Raw genomic sequence first — 20,341 nt, 5'->3', positions numbered from 1 at the left:
TTGAAAGCTGTATTAAATATTAAAAATATATTCACACCTTTATGAGGGTAACACCTAAAGCATCTTATATATAACAAGTAAAAGCGTGCTAAGTTCGGCCGGGCCGAATCTTATATACCCTCCACCATGGAAAGCTTTTGTCGAGTTTTTTCCCGGCATCTCTTCTTAGGCAAAACAGGATATAAGAAAAGATTTGCTCTGCCATGAGAGCGATATGAAGATAGGGTCCGGTTTGGACCACAATTAAATTATATGTTGGAGACCTGTGTAAAATGTCAGCCAATTCTAATAAGAATTGCGCCCTTTGGGGGCTTAAGAAGTAAAATAGAGAGATCGATTTATATGGGAGCTGTATCGGGCTATAGACCGATTCAGACCTTAATAAACACGTATGTTGATGGTCAAGAGAGGATCCGTCGTACAATTTCAGGCAAATCGGATAATAATTGCGACCTCTAGAGGCTCAAGGAGTCAAGACCCCAGATCGGTTTATATGGCAGCTGTATCAGGTTATAAAACGATTTCAATCTAGCTTGGCGCAGTTGTTGTATATCATAACAAAATACTTCGTGCAAAAATTCATTCAAATCGGATAAGAATTGCGCCCTCTAGAGGCTCAAGAAGTCAAGACCCAAGATCGGTTTATATGGCAGCTATATCAGGTTATGAACCGATTTGAACCATACTTGGCACAGTGGTTGTATATTATAACGAAACATGTCGTGCAAAATTTCATCCCAATCGGGTAAGAATTGCGCCCTCTAGAGGCTCAAGAAGTCAAGACCCAAGACCGGTTTATATGGCAGCTATATCAGGTTATGGACCGATTTGAACCATACAAGTTGTTGGATATCATAACAAAACACGTCGTGCAAAATTTCACGCCAATCGGATGAGAATTGCGCACTCTAGAGGCTCAAGAAATCAAGACCCAAGATCGGTTTATATGGCAGCTATATCAAAACATGGACCGATATGGCCCATTTACAATACCAACCGACCTACACTAATAAGAAGTATTTGTGCAAAATAGCAAGAGGCTTCGAAAGTTAGCGAGCTTTCGACAGACGGACGGACGGAAAGACAGACGGACATGGCTCGATCGACATAAAATGTCACGACGATCAAGAATATATATAATTTATGGGGTCTCAGACGAATATTTCGAGTAGTTACAAACAGAATGACGAAATTAGTATACCCTCCATCCTATGGTGGAGGGTATAAAATCAACTTGTGTTTGTTTGTAGGTTTGTTTGTTTGCTTGTTCGTATGTTTGTGTGTTCCTTATAGACTCAGAAACGGCTGAACAGATTTTCTTGAAATTTTCACAGATGGATTTTTTGATATCTGATGGGGTGGCGGACCCTCCCCCTTACACTAATTTTTAGAAACGACAGATCTCGGAGATGGGTTGTGCGGTTTAAGTGAAATTTTGTGTGATCTCATATGTACCCTAGAAATAAAAATTTGGTATCCAAATTTCGGGTAGGGTACCTAGGGGGGCCGCCCCACCCTAAAACCTACCAAACATATATTTAGACCAATCACGACAATATGGGACTCAAATGAAAGGTATTTAGGATTAGAAAACGTATCTGATATCCAATTGTCGGACCAAGTGTTAGGTGGACCACGCCAACCTCCAAAACACCCCTAAATCGGATATATTTAACGACCATGGCAATATGGGATTCAAATGAAAGGTATTTGCGAGTAGAATTCAAATTTGATATCCAAATGTGGGATCACGTTTCTGGGGGGGTGGACCCCTTCCCCAAACCACCCCCCAAACAGGACTTATTTACTGACCATGGCAATATGGGTCATAACTAAAAGGTATTTGAGTGCAGAATTAGAAGCTGATATCCAAATATGAGACCAAGTGTTTGGGGGGCCGCCTCTCCCCAAAAACCTCCCCCAAAGGGTACAAGTTTATGACCATAGCAATATGGAGCTCAAATTAAAGGTCATTGGGAGTAAAGCACAAATCTGATATCAATATTCAGGAAAAGTGTCTATGGGGCCACCCCACCCCCTCAAAACCACCCAAATAGGAAGTATTTGCTGACTATTGCAATATGAGGCTCAAATAAGAGGGTATTTAGAGTAGAACACGAATCCGATATATATTTTCAAGACCAACTCACTGAGGGGCCGCCCACTCACCCAAAACACCCCCCACGCCAGTCATGTTTGCCAACTATGAAAATATGGGGCTCAATTTATAGGTATTTGAGAGTAGACCACGTATCTGATATCAACATTAGGGACCAACAGTCTAGGGGACGTCCCACCACCATAACAACCCCCAAATAGGAAGTATTTGCACACCACGACAATTTGGGTCTTAAAGAGAGTGGAACTAAATATTTATAGGTTTTTGAGCCAATACCCCAGACCGGACATATTTGCTAACTTTTGCAATAAGGAGTTTAAATGAGATTAGAAACCGAATTTGATATCCATTTTTGAGGACAATGGCAATATGGGGTTCAAATAATTGATATTTGAGAATGGAGCACGTTGCTGATATATTTTCCGGGCTTAGTATTTGGGGGACCACTAATATCGACATTCCGTTTGTAACACCTCAAAAAATTCATTTGATACCCAACAAAGTATATACAGGGTGGCTGATGAATATTGCTACAATGATGAATATTGCTACATTTTTTTTTCGGTGTATGGAATACATTTTTCTTTTATTCATGTTAAATTAAATTATTAAATTAATTATTAAATTATTATTAATTAAATTAATTAATTAATTAATTAAATTAATTATTAAATTATTATTATTAAATAGAAAAAAAGTTATTACATTTTTTTTTGGTAGCGGCTTTCATCAGCCACCCTGTATATTCTTGATCGTCTTGATATTCTAGGTCGATTAAGCCATGTCAATTTGTCGAAAGCACGCTACATTTCGAAAGAACAAGGGTAGTCGCGCAATTCTTATCGGATTTCGCTGAAATCGTGACTTCTACTATGGTCTAATATCCAAACCAAGTATGTTTCAAATTGGTCTATAATCCCATATGGCTCCAATAGCGTGGCATTTGTTGCCAATTATCCTTTGTTTACTTACAAAGAGATACCGGGCAAAGATCTTGACAAATGCGTTCCTTGGTGGACGGTATATAAGATTCGTCCAGGCCAAACTTAGCCCGCTTTTAGTTGTTTCTCTTCATGTTACTTACCATTTATGTTCATTCTTATTGTCGATTTGTCTGCTCAAGCAACTTTTATTAATTCAAGTGCAGTTTTAGTGAGTTGTATTAAATGTTTTTCTTTTACAATTATTGTCTACTTCATGCTGCAAGCATTTAAACATGATGAGCATTTCTTGAGATGCCACTTGAAAGACGAGTGGGGAAACAGAAGAATGCCATTAAAGCACCATAACCTCTAAGACTCGTTTTGTGACACTTTCATTTATTGAAAATACATACACATTACTTAAGGACCCTTGATGTTCCCATAGACGCCCATGTACATTCACTTGGTTATACAACGCTTTTCGCTTGACATCGCCCGCGTAACAAGTGCACGGTTCCCTCTTAACACTGTTTCCGTTTGGCAAGACTAAAGGACGAGCGCCGTTATCGACATGGCCGTCTCTTTTGCTGCGCTCGGTGCCAAAGCATCAGGCATCAGGTTGCTTAGGATGACGTTGAATGTCTCGTTGGGATATTTCACTTGTAATTTCATCATGCCTTCATTTACTTTGTTATCGTCATTTGTTGATTTTGTTGTTTGCTGTTGCATCCTTTAGCTGCGGCACATCCTTTGTGAAAGCAGATGTTTCTCTTTGCTCAAGTAGAGCTTGCTATAAATCGGGATATTCACAAAACTACAACTTATTTGCACTATAAGCAATTTCATCGCATCCCCTTTTATTTAATGCGTACTACTGAAACTTTAATTTGAACGAAAATGGATTTTTGTTAGCCAATCCTAACCATAGGCTATATGAGGTGAAAACGAATAAAAATGTGTTAAACGAATAAAAATGTGCATCTGAAAGCCTGGGTTCGAATTCTGGTGAGAACATCTCATTTGTGGGGTACTTTACCATTTGGTATGGCAGTCATGTAAAAATGTCTACCCAAAGAGGGGTCATACTGCGGCACGCCGTTCGGACTCGTCTATAAAAAGCAGATCCCTTATCATTGAGCTTGAACTTAAATCGGACAGCAGTCATTGATATGTGAGAAGTTTGCCCCTAATCCCTCTAGGATCTCAAGAAGTCAAATCCGGGGATTGGTTTCCGATCCGATCGGTTTGTAAGGGAGTTATATCAGTTTACACACCGATTCGGAACACGCTCCGCACTGACGTTGGAAATCAGATCAAAAGTCCTTGTGCCAAATTTCATCCAAATTGAATGAAAACTGAGACTTCTAGAGGCTCAAGAAATCAAATCCGGGTGTCGTTTTGTATGGGGGCTATATAAGTTTATAGACCGATGCGGATCGTACTGGGATATTGGCAGTCAAAACAGAATTCTTAATGACAAACTTCAGTCAAATCGTATGAAAATTTAGGACTCTAGGGGCTCAAAAAAAACGGGGAATCGATTTAAATGGGGGCTATATCCAAATCAAAACCGATATGACCCATTTGCTATACCCAACGACCTACATCGCTAAGAAGTATCGCTACAAAATTTCAAACGCATATCTTTATTCATTTGAACAGACGGACGGACATGACTAGATGATCTCAGAATATCAAGACGTTCTAGGATATAAATGCCATTATAGTGTCCCCTGTCAATATTTCGAGGTGTTACAAACTGTCCTATGGTGGATGGGCGTAAAACAAGTAAACATTTTTTAAGACCCCAACCATATCCTTAGTTATGTTAAACTATGGACTGGTCTGGATCATATTTGACTCAGATTCAGAGAACTCTTACAACTCAACTCTCAATCACAGTTTCAACGAAATCGGCAACAAAACCGCTTTTAAGGGACTAAAACCCTAAACTGGAAGACAAGGTCTCTATGGCAGCTATGTCTAAAAATAGCCTGATCTGGACCATATGCAGGTCAGATGGCGGGAGGCTTAATACATATCACTGTGTCGAATTCCAGCCAAAACGGGTTTCGAATGCAGTTTTTTTGGGCTCCAGGCTCTTAACCGGCAGATCGGAGGCACAGTTGTTGGAAATGGCAACAGAACACCGCATGCCAAATTTCAGTCAAATCGGGCAAAAATTGCGACTTGTGAGGACTCTAGAAGTAAAATTGGAAGATCGGTTCATGTGGGAGCTATATCAAATTATAGACCGATTTGGACCGTATTTTGCACAATTGTCGAAAGTCATAAACAGTACATGCAAAATTTCAGCAAAATCGGACAAAAATTGCGGCTTGTAAGAGCTCAAGAAGTCAAATCGGGAGATGGGTTTATATGGGAGCTATATCAGGTTATAGACCGATTAGGACCGTACTAGACACAGTCGTTAAAAGCCATAACAAAATACTACGGGTGAAATTTCAGCCAAATCGGACCGAAATTGGGGCTTCCAGGTGCTCAAAAAGTCAAATCGGGAGATCGATTTAAATGGGAGCTATATCAGGTTCTTGACCGATTTGGACTTTACTTGGCACAGTTGTTGGAAGTCACAACAAAATGCTACGTGCAAGATTTCAGCCAAATCGGACAAAAATTCGGGCTTCCAGAGGCTCAAGAGGTCAAATCGGGAGATCGATTTATATGGGAGCTATATCTAAATCTGAACCGATATGGCCCATTTGCAATCTCCATCGACCTACATCAATATTAAGTATCCGTGCAAAATTTGAAGCGGCTAGTTTTACGCCTTTGACCGCTATCGTGATTTCGAAAGACGGACGGTCGGAAGGACAGACATGGCTAGATCGACTCAGAACGTCGAGACGATCAAGACTACTCATACTTTATAGGGTCTTACTCATACTTTATAGGGTCTTAGATGAATATTTCTAGGTGTTACAAACATAATGACTAGATTAGTATACCCCATTCTACGGTGGTAGGTATAACAAGTGAAAGCGTGCCAAGTACGACCGGGTCGAATATTATATACACTCCACCATGAATCGCATTTGTCGAGTTCTTTTCCCGGCATCTCTTCTTAGGCAAAAAAAAAGGATAAAAGAAAAGATTTGCTCTGCTATTAGAGGGATATCAATATATAGTCCGGTTCGGTCCACAATTAATTTATATGTTGGAGACCTGTGTAAAATATCAGCCAATTCGAATAAAAATTGCGCCCTTTGGGGGGAAGTAAAATAGAGAGATCGATTTATATGGGAGCTGTATCGGGCTATAGACCGATTCAGACCATAATAAACACGTATGTTGATGGTAATGAGAGGATCCATCGTACCAAATTTCATTGCAATCGGATAATAATTGCGCCCTTTAGAAGCTAAAGATGTCAAGTCCCCAGATCGGTTTATATGGCAGCTATATCAGGTTATCGACCGATTTGAGCCATACTTAGCACAGTTGTAGGATATTACAACAGAACACGTCGTGCAAATTTTCATTCCAATGGAATAAGAATTGCGCCCTCTAGAGGCTCAAGAAGTCAAGATTCAAGATCGGTTTATATGGCAGCCTTATCAGGTTATGAACCGATTTCAACCTTATTTGGTACAGTTGTTGAAAATCATAATAAAATACGTCATGCAAAATTTCAGCCAAATGGGATAGGAATTGCGCCCTCTACTGGCTGAAGAAGTCAAGACCCCAGATCGGTTTATATGGCAGCTATATGAGGTTATGAACCGATTTCAGCCATACTTATCACAGTTGTTGGAAGTCATAGCGTAACACGTCGTGCAAAGTTTCATTCAAATCGGATAAGAATTGCGCCCTCTAGAAGCTCAAGAAGTCAAGACCCCAAATCGGTTTATATGGCAGCTGTATCAGGTCATGAACCGATTTCAACCTTATTTGGTACAGTTGTTGAAAGTCATTATAAAATGCGTCATGCTAAGTTTCAGCCAAATCGGATATGAACTGCGCCCTCTAGAAGCTCAAGAAGTCAAGACCCAAGATCGGTTTATGTGACAGCTATATCAGGTTATTGACCGATTTGAACCTTACTCAGCACAGTTGTTGGAAGTCATAGCGAATCACGTCGTGCGAAATTTCTTTCCAGTCGGATAAGAATTGTGCCCTCTAGAGGCTCACGAAAACAAGACCCAAGATCGGTTTATATGGCAGCTACATCAGGTTATTGACCGATTTGAACCTAACTCAGCACAGTTTTTGGAAATCATAGCGAACCACGTCGTACAAAATTTCATTCCAATCGGATACGAATTGCGCCCTCTAGAAGCTCAAGAAGTCAAGACCCCAAATCGGTTTATATGGCAGCTACATTAGGTTATGAACCGATTTGAACATAACTCAGCACAGTTGTTGGAAGGCATAGCGAACCACGTCGTGCAAAATTTCATTCCAATCGGACAAGAATTGCGCTCTCTAGAGGCTCAAGAAGTCAAGACCCAAGATCGGTTTATATGGCAGCTATATCAAAACATGGACAGATTTAGCCCATTTACAATCCCAACCGACTTACACCTATAAGAAGTATTCGTGCAAAATTTCAAGCTGCTAGCTTTACTCCTTCGAAAGTTAGCGTGCTTTCGACAGACAGACGGATGGACGGACGGAAAGACGGACGGACATGGCTAGTTCGACTTAAAATGTCACGACGATCAGGAATATATATACTTTATGGGGTCTTAGACGCATATTTCGAGGTGTTTTCAACAGAATGACGAAATTAGTATACACCCATCCTATGGTGGAGCGTGTGTGATCAATAAGTGTGGATCTAAACGTGACCCATAGCCCTCAATCTTTTGATCACCACCTCATAAATGTGTAAAGAAAAAATCCATTTTCAAAAAGCCATGAAATGTCCTAGCATTCTAGAACACTGGCCACTGGTATAAGCAATGCATTTTGCACGTTTATGACATCAGCTGGCGGCCATCGGTCATTAATCATCAATGACCGAGTAACGTGATGCCTGCAATATATCACCATAGAAATACAATTCGCTAAATAAGAAATTGATTTGTTTTTGATAACAAACGATTTGTGATATATTTCTTTGGCCATTCAGTCAGCCAAGACAGAACATGGTACGTGAAAAATTCAATCACGTTGCGGGATTGTGGCTAACAAAATCACAATTCATTCAATTATGTCTGTACACCTACCAGCTATGAGCAGGGATGGGTGGGTGGTGTATGAAAAACAAAAGCACCAGCTTTGAAAATCATGACATTGAGGTATTGCAAACATGCAAAGAAAAATGCTAAAACAAAGAACCCACATACACACACACACACAGCCACAAAGCCTTGAGAAAATAGCAGCACAAAATTACATCAGCCCTTCCCTACTGCTCCCGTTCTTAGCTTTAACAGCTATCAGGCGCCTGCCAGCAGCAGCAGGCAGACTTTAGAGGGGGACATTTCAGCCTCCTCCTAGCGTATTAAACCCATCAGTGTATAAAAATGAAAGCGCAGTGTAATCAACGCACCATTATAACCTCCAAACCCAAGCACTTTGTTTGTTCACAATCTTTGAATATCAATGTCATCCGTGATATCATTTGTTCTCCCTTTTTTGCCATCTTTGTCTGTGACCTTTCACTAGCGTTGTTGTATTACTTTTTTTCATCATGCGATAAAAGCTGTAGCACCAACCACCTATCCGACAGAATCCAAGTAGTTTTTTTTTTTCATAACTGTCAATCATAAGATTTATGACGTTGCGATGACAAGCCCAAAAAGTGGGGAACTCATGAATGCGTTAATGAAGACCAGGCAAAGAAATCCACATTGATTCGTGATCACTCACGTACTCCCACTTGAATACTTGTTTTTCCTTTTTTTTGGTTTTTGTTTTGCCCTGTGTATATGCGCCAAGGCTGTAAAAATGTTGTCATGTAATATCATGTCAACTCCAAGCTTTCCAGGTTATTCGCACTCGTTGTAATTTACTTAAGCCAAAGGATGTTATACAAATTAAGGACACCTTTGAAGTGATTGGTGAGCCTGATTTCAGACATTTTGGCTTTCTGCTCTTTCGTTAATTAATGTCATCGCATGTGAAAGAAAATCAGAGCAATAAAAAAGCTTTGAGGAATATTCCCAGGTCCTATGTATTACGAATGCAAATGGGTGAGCTGTCAGCAAGTAAGAAGCATATGTGTATACATACGCGTGCACATGACTGTATAGGAGCACCGAGCCTTCTTGTAACCAACTTGCATTGTATGTGTAAGTGTATTAAAAGTTAAAATGCAACTTCAATAAACGATAATAGTTGTCAGCCGCTGCACAGTGGAATAGAATCGAAAAATCAAGTAAAGGCGTGCTAAGTTTGGCCGGGATGAATCTTGTATACCCTCCACCATGGATCGCATTTGTCAACTTTTTATACCCACCACCGACGGATGGGGGTATATTCGTTTTGTCATTCCGTTTGCAACACATCGAAATATCCATTTCCGACCCTATAAAGTATATATATTCTTGATCAGCGTAAAAATCTAAGTCGATCTAGCCGTCCGTCCGTCTGTCCGTCTGTCTGTTGAAATCACGCTACAGTCTTCAAAAATAGAGATATTGAGCTGAAATTTTGCACAGATTCTTTTTTTTTTTTTTGTCCATAAGCAGGTTAAGTTCGAAGATGGGCTATATCGGACTATATCTTAATATAGCCCCCATATAGACCGATCCGTCGATTTAGGGTCTTAGGCCCATAAAAGCCACATTTTTTATCCGATTTTGCTGAAATTTGGGACAGTGAGTTGTGTTAGGCCCTTGGACATCCTCCGTTAATATGGATCGGTTCAGATTTAGATATAGCTGCCAAATAGACCGATCCTTCAATTTAGGGTCTTAGGCTCATAAAAGCCACATTAATTATCCGATTTTGCTGAAATTTGAGACAGTGAGTTGTCCTAGGCCCTTCGACATCTTCTCTTAATATGGCTCAGATCGGTTCAGATTTGGATATAGCTGCCATAAAGACCGATCCTCCAATTTACCTGCATTTTAGGGTCTAAGGCCCATAAAAGCCACTTTTATTATCCGATCTTGCTGAAATTTGGGAAAGTGAGTTGTGTTAGACCCTTCAACGTCCTTCGTCAATTTGGCCTAGATCGGTTCAGATTTGGATACAGCTGCCATATAGACCGATCCTCCAATTTAGGGTCTTAGGCCCATAAAAGCCACATTTATTATCCGATTTTGCTGAAATTTGGGACAGTGCGTTGTCTTAGGCCCTTCGACATTCTCCATCAATATGGCTCAGATCGGTTCAAATTTGGATATAGCTGCCATATAGACCGATCCTCCAATTTAGGGTCTTAGGCCCATAAAACGCCACATTTATTATCTGATTTTGCTGAAATTTCGCGCAGTGAGTTGTGTTAGGCCCTTCAACATTCTCCGTCATTTTGGCTTAGATCGGTTCAGATTTGAATATAGCTGCCATATAGACCGATCTCTCGGTTTTAGGTTTTGGGGCCATAAAAAGCGGTTCAGATCGGTTCAGATTTGGATATAGCTGCCATATAGACCGTTCCTCCAATTTACCTGCATTTTAGGGTCTAAGGCCCATAAAAGCCACTTTTATTATCCGATCTTGCTGAAATTTGGGAAAGTGAGTTGTGTTAGACCCTTCAACGTCCTTCGTCATTTTGGCCTAGATCGGTTCAGATTTGGATATAGCTGCCATATAGACCGATCCTCCGATTTAGAGTCATAGGCCCATAAAAGCTACATTTATTATCCGATTTTGCTGAAATTTGGGACAGTGCGTTGTCTTAGGCCCTTCGACATTCTCCATCAATATGGCTCAGATCGGTTCAAATTTGGATATAGCTGCCATATAGACCGATCCTCCAATTTAGGGTCTTAGGCCCATAAAACGCCACATTTATTATCTGATTTTGCTGAAATTTCGCGCAGTGAGTTGTGTTAGGCCCTTCAACATTCTCCGTCATTTTGGCTTAGATCGGTTCAGATTTGAATATAGCTGCCATATAGACCGATCTCTCGGTTTTAGGTTTTGGGGCCATAAAAAGCGCATTTATTGTCCGATTTTGCCGAGATTTTAAAAAGTGGGTTGTGTGAGGCTCTTCGACGTCCTTCTTCAATTTGGCCCAGATCGGTTCAGATTTGGATATAGCTGCCATACAGACCGGTCTCTCGATTTAAAGTTTTGGGCCCATAAAAGGCGCATTTATTATCCGATTTTGCTGAAATTTGGGACAGTGAGTTGTGTTAGGCCAATCGACATATTTCGTCAATTTGGCCCAGATCGGTCCAGATTTAGATATAGCTGACATATAGACCGATCTCTCGATTTAAGGTTTTGAGGCCATAAAAGGCGCATTTATTATCCGATTTTGCCAAAATTTGAGAGAGTGAGTTGTGTTAGGCTCTTCGACGGCCTTCTTCAATTTAGCCCAATCGGTCCAGATTTGGACATAACTGCTATACAGACCGGTCTCTCGATTTAAGGTTTTGAGCCCATAAAAGGCGCCTTTATTGTCCGATGGCGATGAAATTTGGGACAGTGAGCTAAATTAAGCCCCTCGACATATTTCTGCAATTTGGCCTATATCGATCAAGATTTCCATATCGCTGCCATATAGACCGATCTCTCAATTAAAAGTTTTGGGCCCATGAAAGGCGCATTTATTGTGCCGAAATTGAGGACAGTGAGTTGTGTTAGGCTCTTCGACATTTTTCTGAAACTTGGCCCAAAATCGGCCCAGATTTGGATATAGCTGCCATATAGATCGATATCTCAATTTAAAGTCTTGGCCCCATAAAAGGCGCATTTATAATCCGATTTCACTGAAATTTGACACAGTTCCTTATGCTAGGCTATTTGACATCCGCATCGAATATGGTTCAGGTCGGTTTATACTAATTTCGGCACTCTGTTTGTATACTAATTTCGGCACTCTGTTTGTAACACCTCGAAATATGCGTCTAAGACCCCATGAAGTATATATTCTTGATCGTCATGTCATTTTAAGTCGTTCTAGCTATGTGCGTTCGTCTGTCCGCCCGTCTGTCGTCCGTCCGTCCTTCCGTCCGCCTATCTGTCGAAAGCACGCTAACTTTCGAAGGAGTAAAGCTAAGCTCTTGAAATTTTGCACAATTACCTTTTATTAGTATAGGTCGGTAAATGGGCCATATCGGTCCATGTTTTGATACAGCTGCCATATAAACCGATCTTGGATCTTGACTTCTTAAGCCACTAGAGGACGCAATTCTTACTCGAATTCTTAATTCGAATCCGAATCGGATCATAACTTGAAATAGCTCCAATATTATGACAATTCTTTTCTTTTATGCTTTGTTTGCCTAAGAAGAGATATCGGGAAAAGAACTCGACAAATGCGACCTGTGGTGGAGGAGATTCGGCCCGGCCGAACTTAGCACGCTTTTACTTGTTTTTTTTTTTTTTTTTCAATCAACCAACACTAGGGGGATTTCCCCTATGTATGCAGTGCATTGCGTTGGAGAGGATAGTTAAGGATAGGAGGGGGAAAGAAAGAGTAGTGTTTATTGACACTTGCTTGAAATTTCTGGATGCCGTAAGTAGCGGGAAAAACATCCGCCGCAAGTCGATTCCACATACGAAGTGTCCTTGTGAAAAAAGGATTCTCTCGGTAGTGCATGGTCTGATTAGCTGGCCACTCGATTACAAAACGGTGCGCGCTTCTAGAAAATCTTGTATTTCTGACAAACAATCTCAAGTCAGAAATCAGAATACTGATTTCCCAAGAACACACACAGTGGCAGAATCGATAGAACAGCGCCACACACTCCACATTTCGACGATGCTCAAGGGAAACAATAGAGTTGGATACCCTACCATCTCCAATCAACACCAACACCCACATCTGGACACGGTGAAGCAGCTCCAAGGATTATTTTGAAGCTCCGGCCCATATATGCGAGTTATTAGGTTGCCCAAAAAGTAATTGCGGATTTTTTAAAAGAAAGTAAATGCATTTTTAATAAAACTTATGGAGATTTCGATTGTGAAAAAAAGTGCAGCATTTTTTCGACATGTTGCACTGAGATCTAAATTTTGTGTTCGATTCTCCAAAAAAGTGTAACCCCACCACCGGGTAAATGTTCGTTTGTAATGGTGTTGCCCACTGAAAGTGAAAAAATGCTGCATTTTCTACACCGTGGCTAGGCTAGGATGGAGAATGCCGCACTTTAAATCAGCTGCTATCATCTCATGTGCATGCCACCGTTCAAGCAAATTTTGGTTGAAAAGAAGAAAACAATTTGTAGAATGTTTGGCAAAATATTAAAAAGAAATACATAAAAAAAGGAAAAAGTAATCGCGTTTTATTTAGCTAACGGCATATTAGATGCATTGCTACATTTTACAGCATTATTTGGTTGAAATTACAATATACGGGCATATTAACATGTTCGATTGAAAATGTAAAAAGTGTAAAACTATGAGAGGGATAAGGCAGCATTCACAAAATGTTGTCCCGTATAAGTGCAACATTAGTGTAACATTTTTTTCAGAATCGAAATCACCATTAGAATGAACTTTAATCAAATATACTTTTTTACACTTTTTTTCTAAAGCAAGCTAAAACTAACAGCTGATAACTGACAGAAGAAAGAATGCAATTACAGAGTCACAAGCTGTAAAAAAATTTGTCAACGCCGACTATATGAAAAATCCGCAATTACTTTTTGGGCAACCCAATATATTCCATATTCGGCTTGGTGTACGTAGTGTAATAATTAAGAAGATCAGCGGTAGTGAAATATTTCTTACACTGCCTAAGAAAGCCCAAGCACTTGAATGCTTCTTTCGACACTTGGAACACATATTTTGACCAAAGGACATCACATTATATCTTCATACCCAGAACATCAAGAGCCTCTGACTGTTTAATATCTACACCGTCGATAGATATTGACGATTGTAAAGTGTCAGTAAATCGTTAGTGGGACAACAAACAGCATTGCGTTTTGCATGCATTGAAATCTTCTCTGTTCATTCGACCCCACTCAGAAATGGCCAGCAAATCCTGGCAGAGTGTAACGCCACAATCCGCTTTCTGTTTTCAATCTCTCTATGACTCGGCCTATGGTCCAATGAAAATGAATGACAGATATTGCTGTCATCCGCAAACGAGTAGATCGGATTCGTGCCAGACCCTGTCATATGTCTTAGAGATATCTAGAGCCACGATCTTACTCTCACCGAACTGGTGACTAAAGCGACTCCAACGTTCAGACAGGAATGTCATCAGGTCGCCTGTGGAGTGATTTCTACGGAACCCTTATTGTCGGTCGCTAAGAAGACCACTGGATTCTAAGTATCTCACAAAATGGTAATTGATCATGCTTTCCATAACCTTGGAAAGCACAGAGCATAACGCCATTGGTCGGTAATTCGCAGGGTCGGTTGCCTCACCCTTCTTGGGGATAGCCTGTTTATTCGCAATCTTTCAACGCACCGGGAAAACACCCACAAGGTAAGCAAGGTTGAAAAGATTGCTAAAAAGACGAGCGAGCGTCGAATAACACTTGCATAAGACGATATACCATCCGAGCCAGGGGATTTATTTACGTCGAGAACTGGAAGAACCCTTTTGACTACATGTGGTCGAAAATATATCTGAGGCATGGAACCAGATACGTCTTCAATAGCGGGGAGTGGTTGATCGCTTTCCGGCAGGAAAGAATTTCTCGCAAACATGTCAGTCAGCAGATTAGTCTTATCAACCGGGCCTTATAAACCGATCTCACGATAAGACTTCTTAAGCATCTAAAGGAAGCAATGCTTATACAATTTGGTTTAAATTTTACGTATGTCGTTTTGGTATGAATTCCAATAACTGTGCCAAGTATAGCCTACATCAGTTGATAACCTGATATAGTTGCTGATTGGAAACCGTTAGGCGTCTTAGGCGCACATGCCAACTTCTGCTCTCCTACATATCCTCCCCTAATATCGCGCAGATAAGATCATATATAGATATAGCTGGCATAGATATTGATTTACCGGTTTACGGTCGTGAACACATATAAGACCCATTTATTGCCCGAATTCACAAGAATTTGGTGAATTGTGACGAGTTTGGTTAAGAACTGATTATAGTTTGATATAGCTATTTCACCGGATTTTTTCGAAATGTAGTTAATATATACTCTATATTGGGAACACTAGGATAAATAAAGATCCTCATACTAAAACATCAGGCAGTTCAGGCCGGGAAACTCAATACAGCATAACGAACCGAACAGCCCGACGATCATTATCGAACCTAATAGGAAAATATCAGGCAGAGTTGTGACAGAAAAGTCAATGCAGCGTAATAAGCAGGTAGCGGGTGTTGAGATCACCACCCACTCCCAAAAAGCCCATCTAATCGAGGACCAATGATTGAGGTCGTCTAGATAAACCTCCTCCGGAGCGAGGCAGCTACTCACGCTCTGATAATGAAAATCAGCAAGGCAAGATTCATGTTGCCTTAATTCAAGAGTCATGGACGACCCGGGACAAAGTTTCTGGTCTAAACCATATCAACTACCAATTATTCTATGCTAACACTGGTATTGGCATAGAATAATTGGATTATGTATTTTTAGAGTTGTCAATGTCGGATGCAACAGTGGTGAGTCAGGGAGACGGTGTAGCATACCTGGCATCACTTTATCTGTCTTTCGACTCTTCGACACCGCCACCTACGTCGGAGCTGCAACGGCTGGTGAGGAAAACAAAACAGACAGGAAATTATGTACTAATTCTCACCACATTTCGTACGGTTGTACCAACATCAATAAGTGAAGTCAAGCTCTAGCAGAGTTCTTGAGTACTAACGACCTAATAACACTTAATATTAGTAACAACGCCAGCGAACTGCTCAAAGGTCGGTGGAGACTGCCCTGCACGTGGTTGTGCATAAAATAGAAGAATCCTTCGATGCAAAGACGTACACATTGGCGGTTTGCATTAACATCGAAGGACCAGGTCCTTAAATACTGGATAAACCATATGCTAAGGAACAGGTGGATAAATTGTCCGTCCCATGACATAAATATGAGGGAGAAAGTGGCACAGGGCACGCCATTTTATCGGCACTCCTTTGGGTGACCACCATAAATAACCTATTACAGATACTGACTGGGGAGGGATTTATAATACTTCTTAGGGGTAAGGATCTGAACCAGCTGTGCAGAAGGGCCGCAAGGGTCTTGCATATGGCATATGACTGGGATAGACCCAGGAGTCTCAATGTTAACCCAGAGAAGACAGAAATATGCGTGTTCACGAGGAATATGAAGGTCAACTTGACGCACCACGCATCCTCAATAAAACGATTTCGATATCTGACAAGGTCAAATACTTAGAAGTGATCTTGAATATGATACTAAGTTGGAAGCGTCACATTCAGGAGTGTACTGAGAAGGCTCACAGATGTTGGACGGGCCGTAGGTTCGAAATGGGGTCTGAATCCTAGGATAGTCCACTGGCTCTACAGAAGTGTGAGTAGGCCAATACTTATTTACGCCTCAGTAGTTTGGTGGACCGCTATGGAGAAAAAATGCAACATAAGGACAATACAACGAGTTTAGGGAACATGTTGTCTTGGCTTGGGCGGAGCGATGAGAACCACGCCCATTATGGCACTGGATACTATTCTTGATATCCGACACATTGACATACAGATTAAATGTGAGGCAGCAACTGTGGCTATGAGACTTAAGGCGATGGGAAAATGGATTGAGGATGGGAGCTGCTCATACCATCGCGGTATAACTGAGGCGACGATAAATAATCTGGAAGGAAGGGAAGAGTTTTCCGTTCTGATACCGGAGACGACACTTACCTTTCGACGCAGTCCGAGTTAAGGGTGGATGGGTGACGAAAGCAACGAAAACGGTTGGTAGGACGACAAATATCCTGTGAGAAGATACAGATCGTGATAAGACGAGGCTATTACTAAAAGTATGGAAGAAGGAGACACTGGCACTAAGGTGAGAACACAATGTCTGACATGATCCGACCTAGGGGCGTGGTATGGAGGTTATTTAAGGACTTATCAGCACGCAGTTCCTTATTTAGATTTTTTTTCAAGGTCACTTTTTATACCAGCACCATAGAATGGGGGGTATAATAATTTAGTTATAAGTGCTACCATAGGATGGTGGGTACACTAATCTAATCATTCTGTTTGTAATATCTCAAAATATTTACCTGAGACCACATAAGTTATATATATTCTTGACCAACTTGACATTCTGAGTCGATCTAGCCATATCCGTCCGTCTGTCGAAATCACGGTAGCATTCGAACGAATAAATAAATCCGCTTGAAATTTTGCACAGATACTTCGATTTATTGATGTAGATTGTTGTGCATTGCAAATGGGCCATATAGGCTCAGATTTGGATATAGCCCGCTATATAAACCGTTCCCCAGTTTTGGGCTCTTGGGATCCCAGAGACCCTAATATTCACCCGATTTGGCTGAAATTTGGCACCAGAACCTGCATTCTGATTTTCAATAGCTTTGCCTAGTATGATCAAAATCAGTCTATAAACTGATATAGCCCTCATACAAATTGATTCCCGTATTTGATTTATTTAGTCCCTAAAAGCCTCAGTTTTCAACCGATTTAGCAGAAATTTGTCACAGGACTTCCGTTCGGTGTCGAGTATTATCCGAATTGCTCAATAAATTGATAAAGCCTCGGATTTGACTTCTTGCGCCCCTTAAAACCTCAGTTTTCATCCGATTTGGCAGAAACTTGGCGCAAGAAATTTTGTACTGATGTCCAACATCATCTCCCGATTTGACCTCTTGAGTTTCTCGAGGGCGCAATTTGGCTGAAATTTTGCCTTAGATATTTTTCTATAACTTCTAATAGCTATGACAAGTAAGTCCATATCGGTCTACAACTTGATATAGCTCTCATATATTTAACAAAATGCATATAAAGAACTTGTCACATGTGATCCATGGTGGAGAATAGATAAGATTCGACCCTACCGAACTTAATGTGGTTTTAGTTTTTATTTGCAATTACAAATAGTAATTTAATATTCGTGAATCAGAATCTATTTCCTGCAAACACAAATGCCCAAACTCAACTTCCATATTCCATTATACATAGAGATTTTAAGCAAGCATTTGACTATACAAACTACATTTCTCTCTCTCTTTCTTCTCGGTTTCATATCAACACAATTATGGGCGGCTTTTAATGAAAATAATCTACATTCGACAACATGGAGCAGTGGAGTAAGTTACAAGTCACATGTCAGCAATTAGATTGCATGCAACGTCATGCCGAGGGGCATGGGAATTTATGGCATAAACAGGCGATAGTTCTAAATGAAAGTCATCACTATCAGAATCAACTTCAGCAACAACAAAGGCAACATCAGCATTTGCAACAAAAGACTGACACATATTTCACATCAGCATTATCATCATCCGCAACAGCAACAGGAACAGTGGCAACGGCAACGGCAACGGCAATCGTAACAAATCCAGCTATACTCTCGACCTCATCATCGGCAGCAACAACGGTAACGGCATTAACTGACACAACAACGACAACCGCAACAACGGCGGATGTGGAAGTGGAAGTCGAAGCGGAAACATCGTCGGCGGTGTTAAGTGCGGTTTCCCATGATGGATCGACAACGGCACCTCCTTCATCAAGTGGCTCTTCGCTAATAAAGACCCCAATTGCCAGCTCCGAAGTCACACTGCTAACAACGCCCACAGATGAGGCAAGTCAACAGCTTCCGTTAACCCCGCAACCACATCAAGTGTGTAGCACAAAAAAGCCATTGAGTGGGAAAATTTCCAACTCTTCTGCCGCCTCTCATTTGACAACAACAACCGCAGTTGCATTTAATTCTCAACTCTCCGCCAACACCTCCGACCCGGCGCCCTCAACATCCTTGGCTTCATCCTCGGCAATAGCACTTCCCACTGTATCGAATACTTTGTCATCAAAGGCAGTGCAACCGGCAAAACCAAATGATTGGGTTGTAATTCCGGTGTTTGCGGATATTGTTAAATTAGCACTGGCAGGACGTGAAGACTGTTTGCAGCGGTAAGTTAATCACATGCACACTCACACTCACACTCCTACACAGGCCCATCTACAGCCCACACATAAACAAGGAGATAACGAACTAATGTTCGAGTGATGCGATAATAATAAGAGCAACATATGGTCTATGATATGCCATATCTAAAAGTCCTCTTTTCAATAATCCCCTTCCCTTTGTCAAGCGATGTGCTGTGAGCTTAACAAAAGTAAATTGGCTCGTTTACAGCACTTGGCGAAGCAATCACAACTGGCTGTATGTAAGTAATATTGGATGTATTTGCAAACCAGTAGCCCAGCAAAACTTTTACTACCAATGCTATATGAAATGGCATGACATATGGATAAATAGTATAAAATAGCTTATTTTCAACTGATGTGGCAGCTAAGATTATAAAATTTTGAAAAAATAAGGTAAATATGAAAAAATTGGAAAAGGCGGTAAAAAATCGTACCAGAAGGCACAGAAATCGTACTTTAAGGGGAGCAATTATTACCAATTGCAACAGAATACAGATACAAATTTACATCATATGAGTATATTGGGTTACTAGAAGATTTTTCTGAAATCCATACATTACTCTAACAAAACATACAAAACTGTAATATCTCATGGCAGCTGGTTGTACGTACCAGATTGACAGGATGGAGTCCTTCATCGGCAAGGTTTGCCGCCTCTGTATACGTGTTCGTCCTTTTTATACCCTACACTACAACTGTGGTACAGGGTTGTTGTTTTTGTTGTTGTTGTAGCAGTTTATTGTGTTCTATCTTTCGTCTGCTTGATTCTGTTGAGTGTCAAGACCCATGAACTCTGCGACTAAGATGAGGTGCGTCCACAGGGATCTGGGTCTGAGTCGAGTGGGTCTGGCCGGGCAGTTAACAGGTGACGTGTATCGCGCGGTCCCTGGTTACAATCGGGACATACATCTTGCACGTCGGCATCAATCCTAGCTCTGGGAATTGAGGCGGCTGCATCTGCCGGAACGTAATTGAGCCAGAACCACTCTGATTTGCCGGGGGAGGTCGATTTCTTCGGGTGCAATGGGAGGCGGTCATTCTCCAAGGACTACATTCACCCGGTAGCCAATTACCGCATCTGCTACCGTGTCTACATGAATGTTGTTCAGACCCGTTTGATATGCCGCTTGATCTAGAAGTTCTCTCTTGTAGCGCTGA

The 20,341-nt window shown here is 41.0% G+C and overlaps 1 protein-coding gene across 1 annotated transcript in view; it reads left to right on the top strand.

Annotated features, from left to right (window-relative positions):
- Nucleotides 1–20,341, top strand: part of LOC106082724 (uncharacterized) — a 579,753-nt gene that overhangs the window by 145,058 nt on the left and 414,354 nt on the right. Inside the window, exon 9 of the mRNA XM_059364686.1 lies at nucleotides 18,336–19,165. Within this exon, the coding sequence (XP_059220669.1) occupies nucleotides 18,336–19,165 (830 nt within the window). The remainder of the gene's footprint in view (nucleotides 1–18,335; nucleotides 19,166–20,341) is intronic.

The sequence above is a fragment of the Stomoxys calcitrans genome, chromosome 3 (assembly GCF_963082655.1).
Source record: "Stomoxys calcitrans chromosome 3, idStoCalc2.1, whole genome shotgun sequence".
In the NCBI taxonomy this organism is placed as follows: Eukaryota; Metazoa; Arthropoda; class Insecta; order Diptera; family Muscidae; genus Stomoxys; species Stomoxys calcitrans.
Note: the sequence above shows the minus strand (reverse complement) of the source record. Positions and strands in the feature narration are given on the sequence as shown.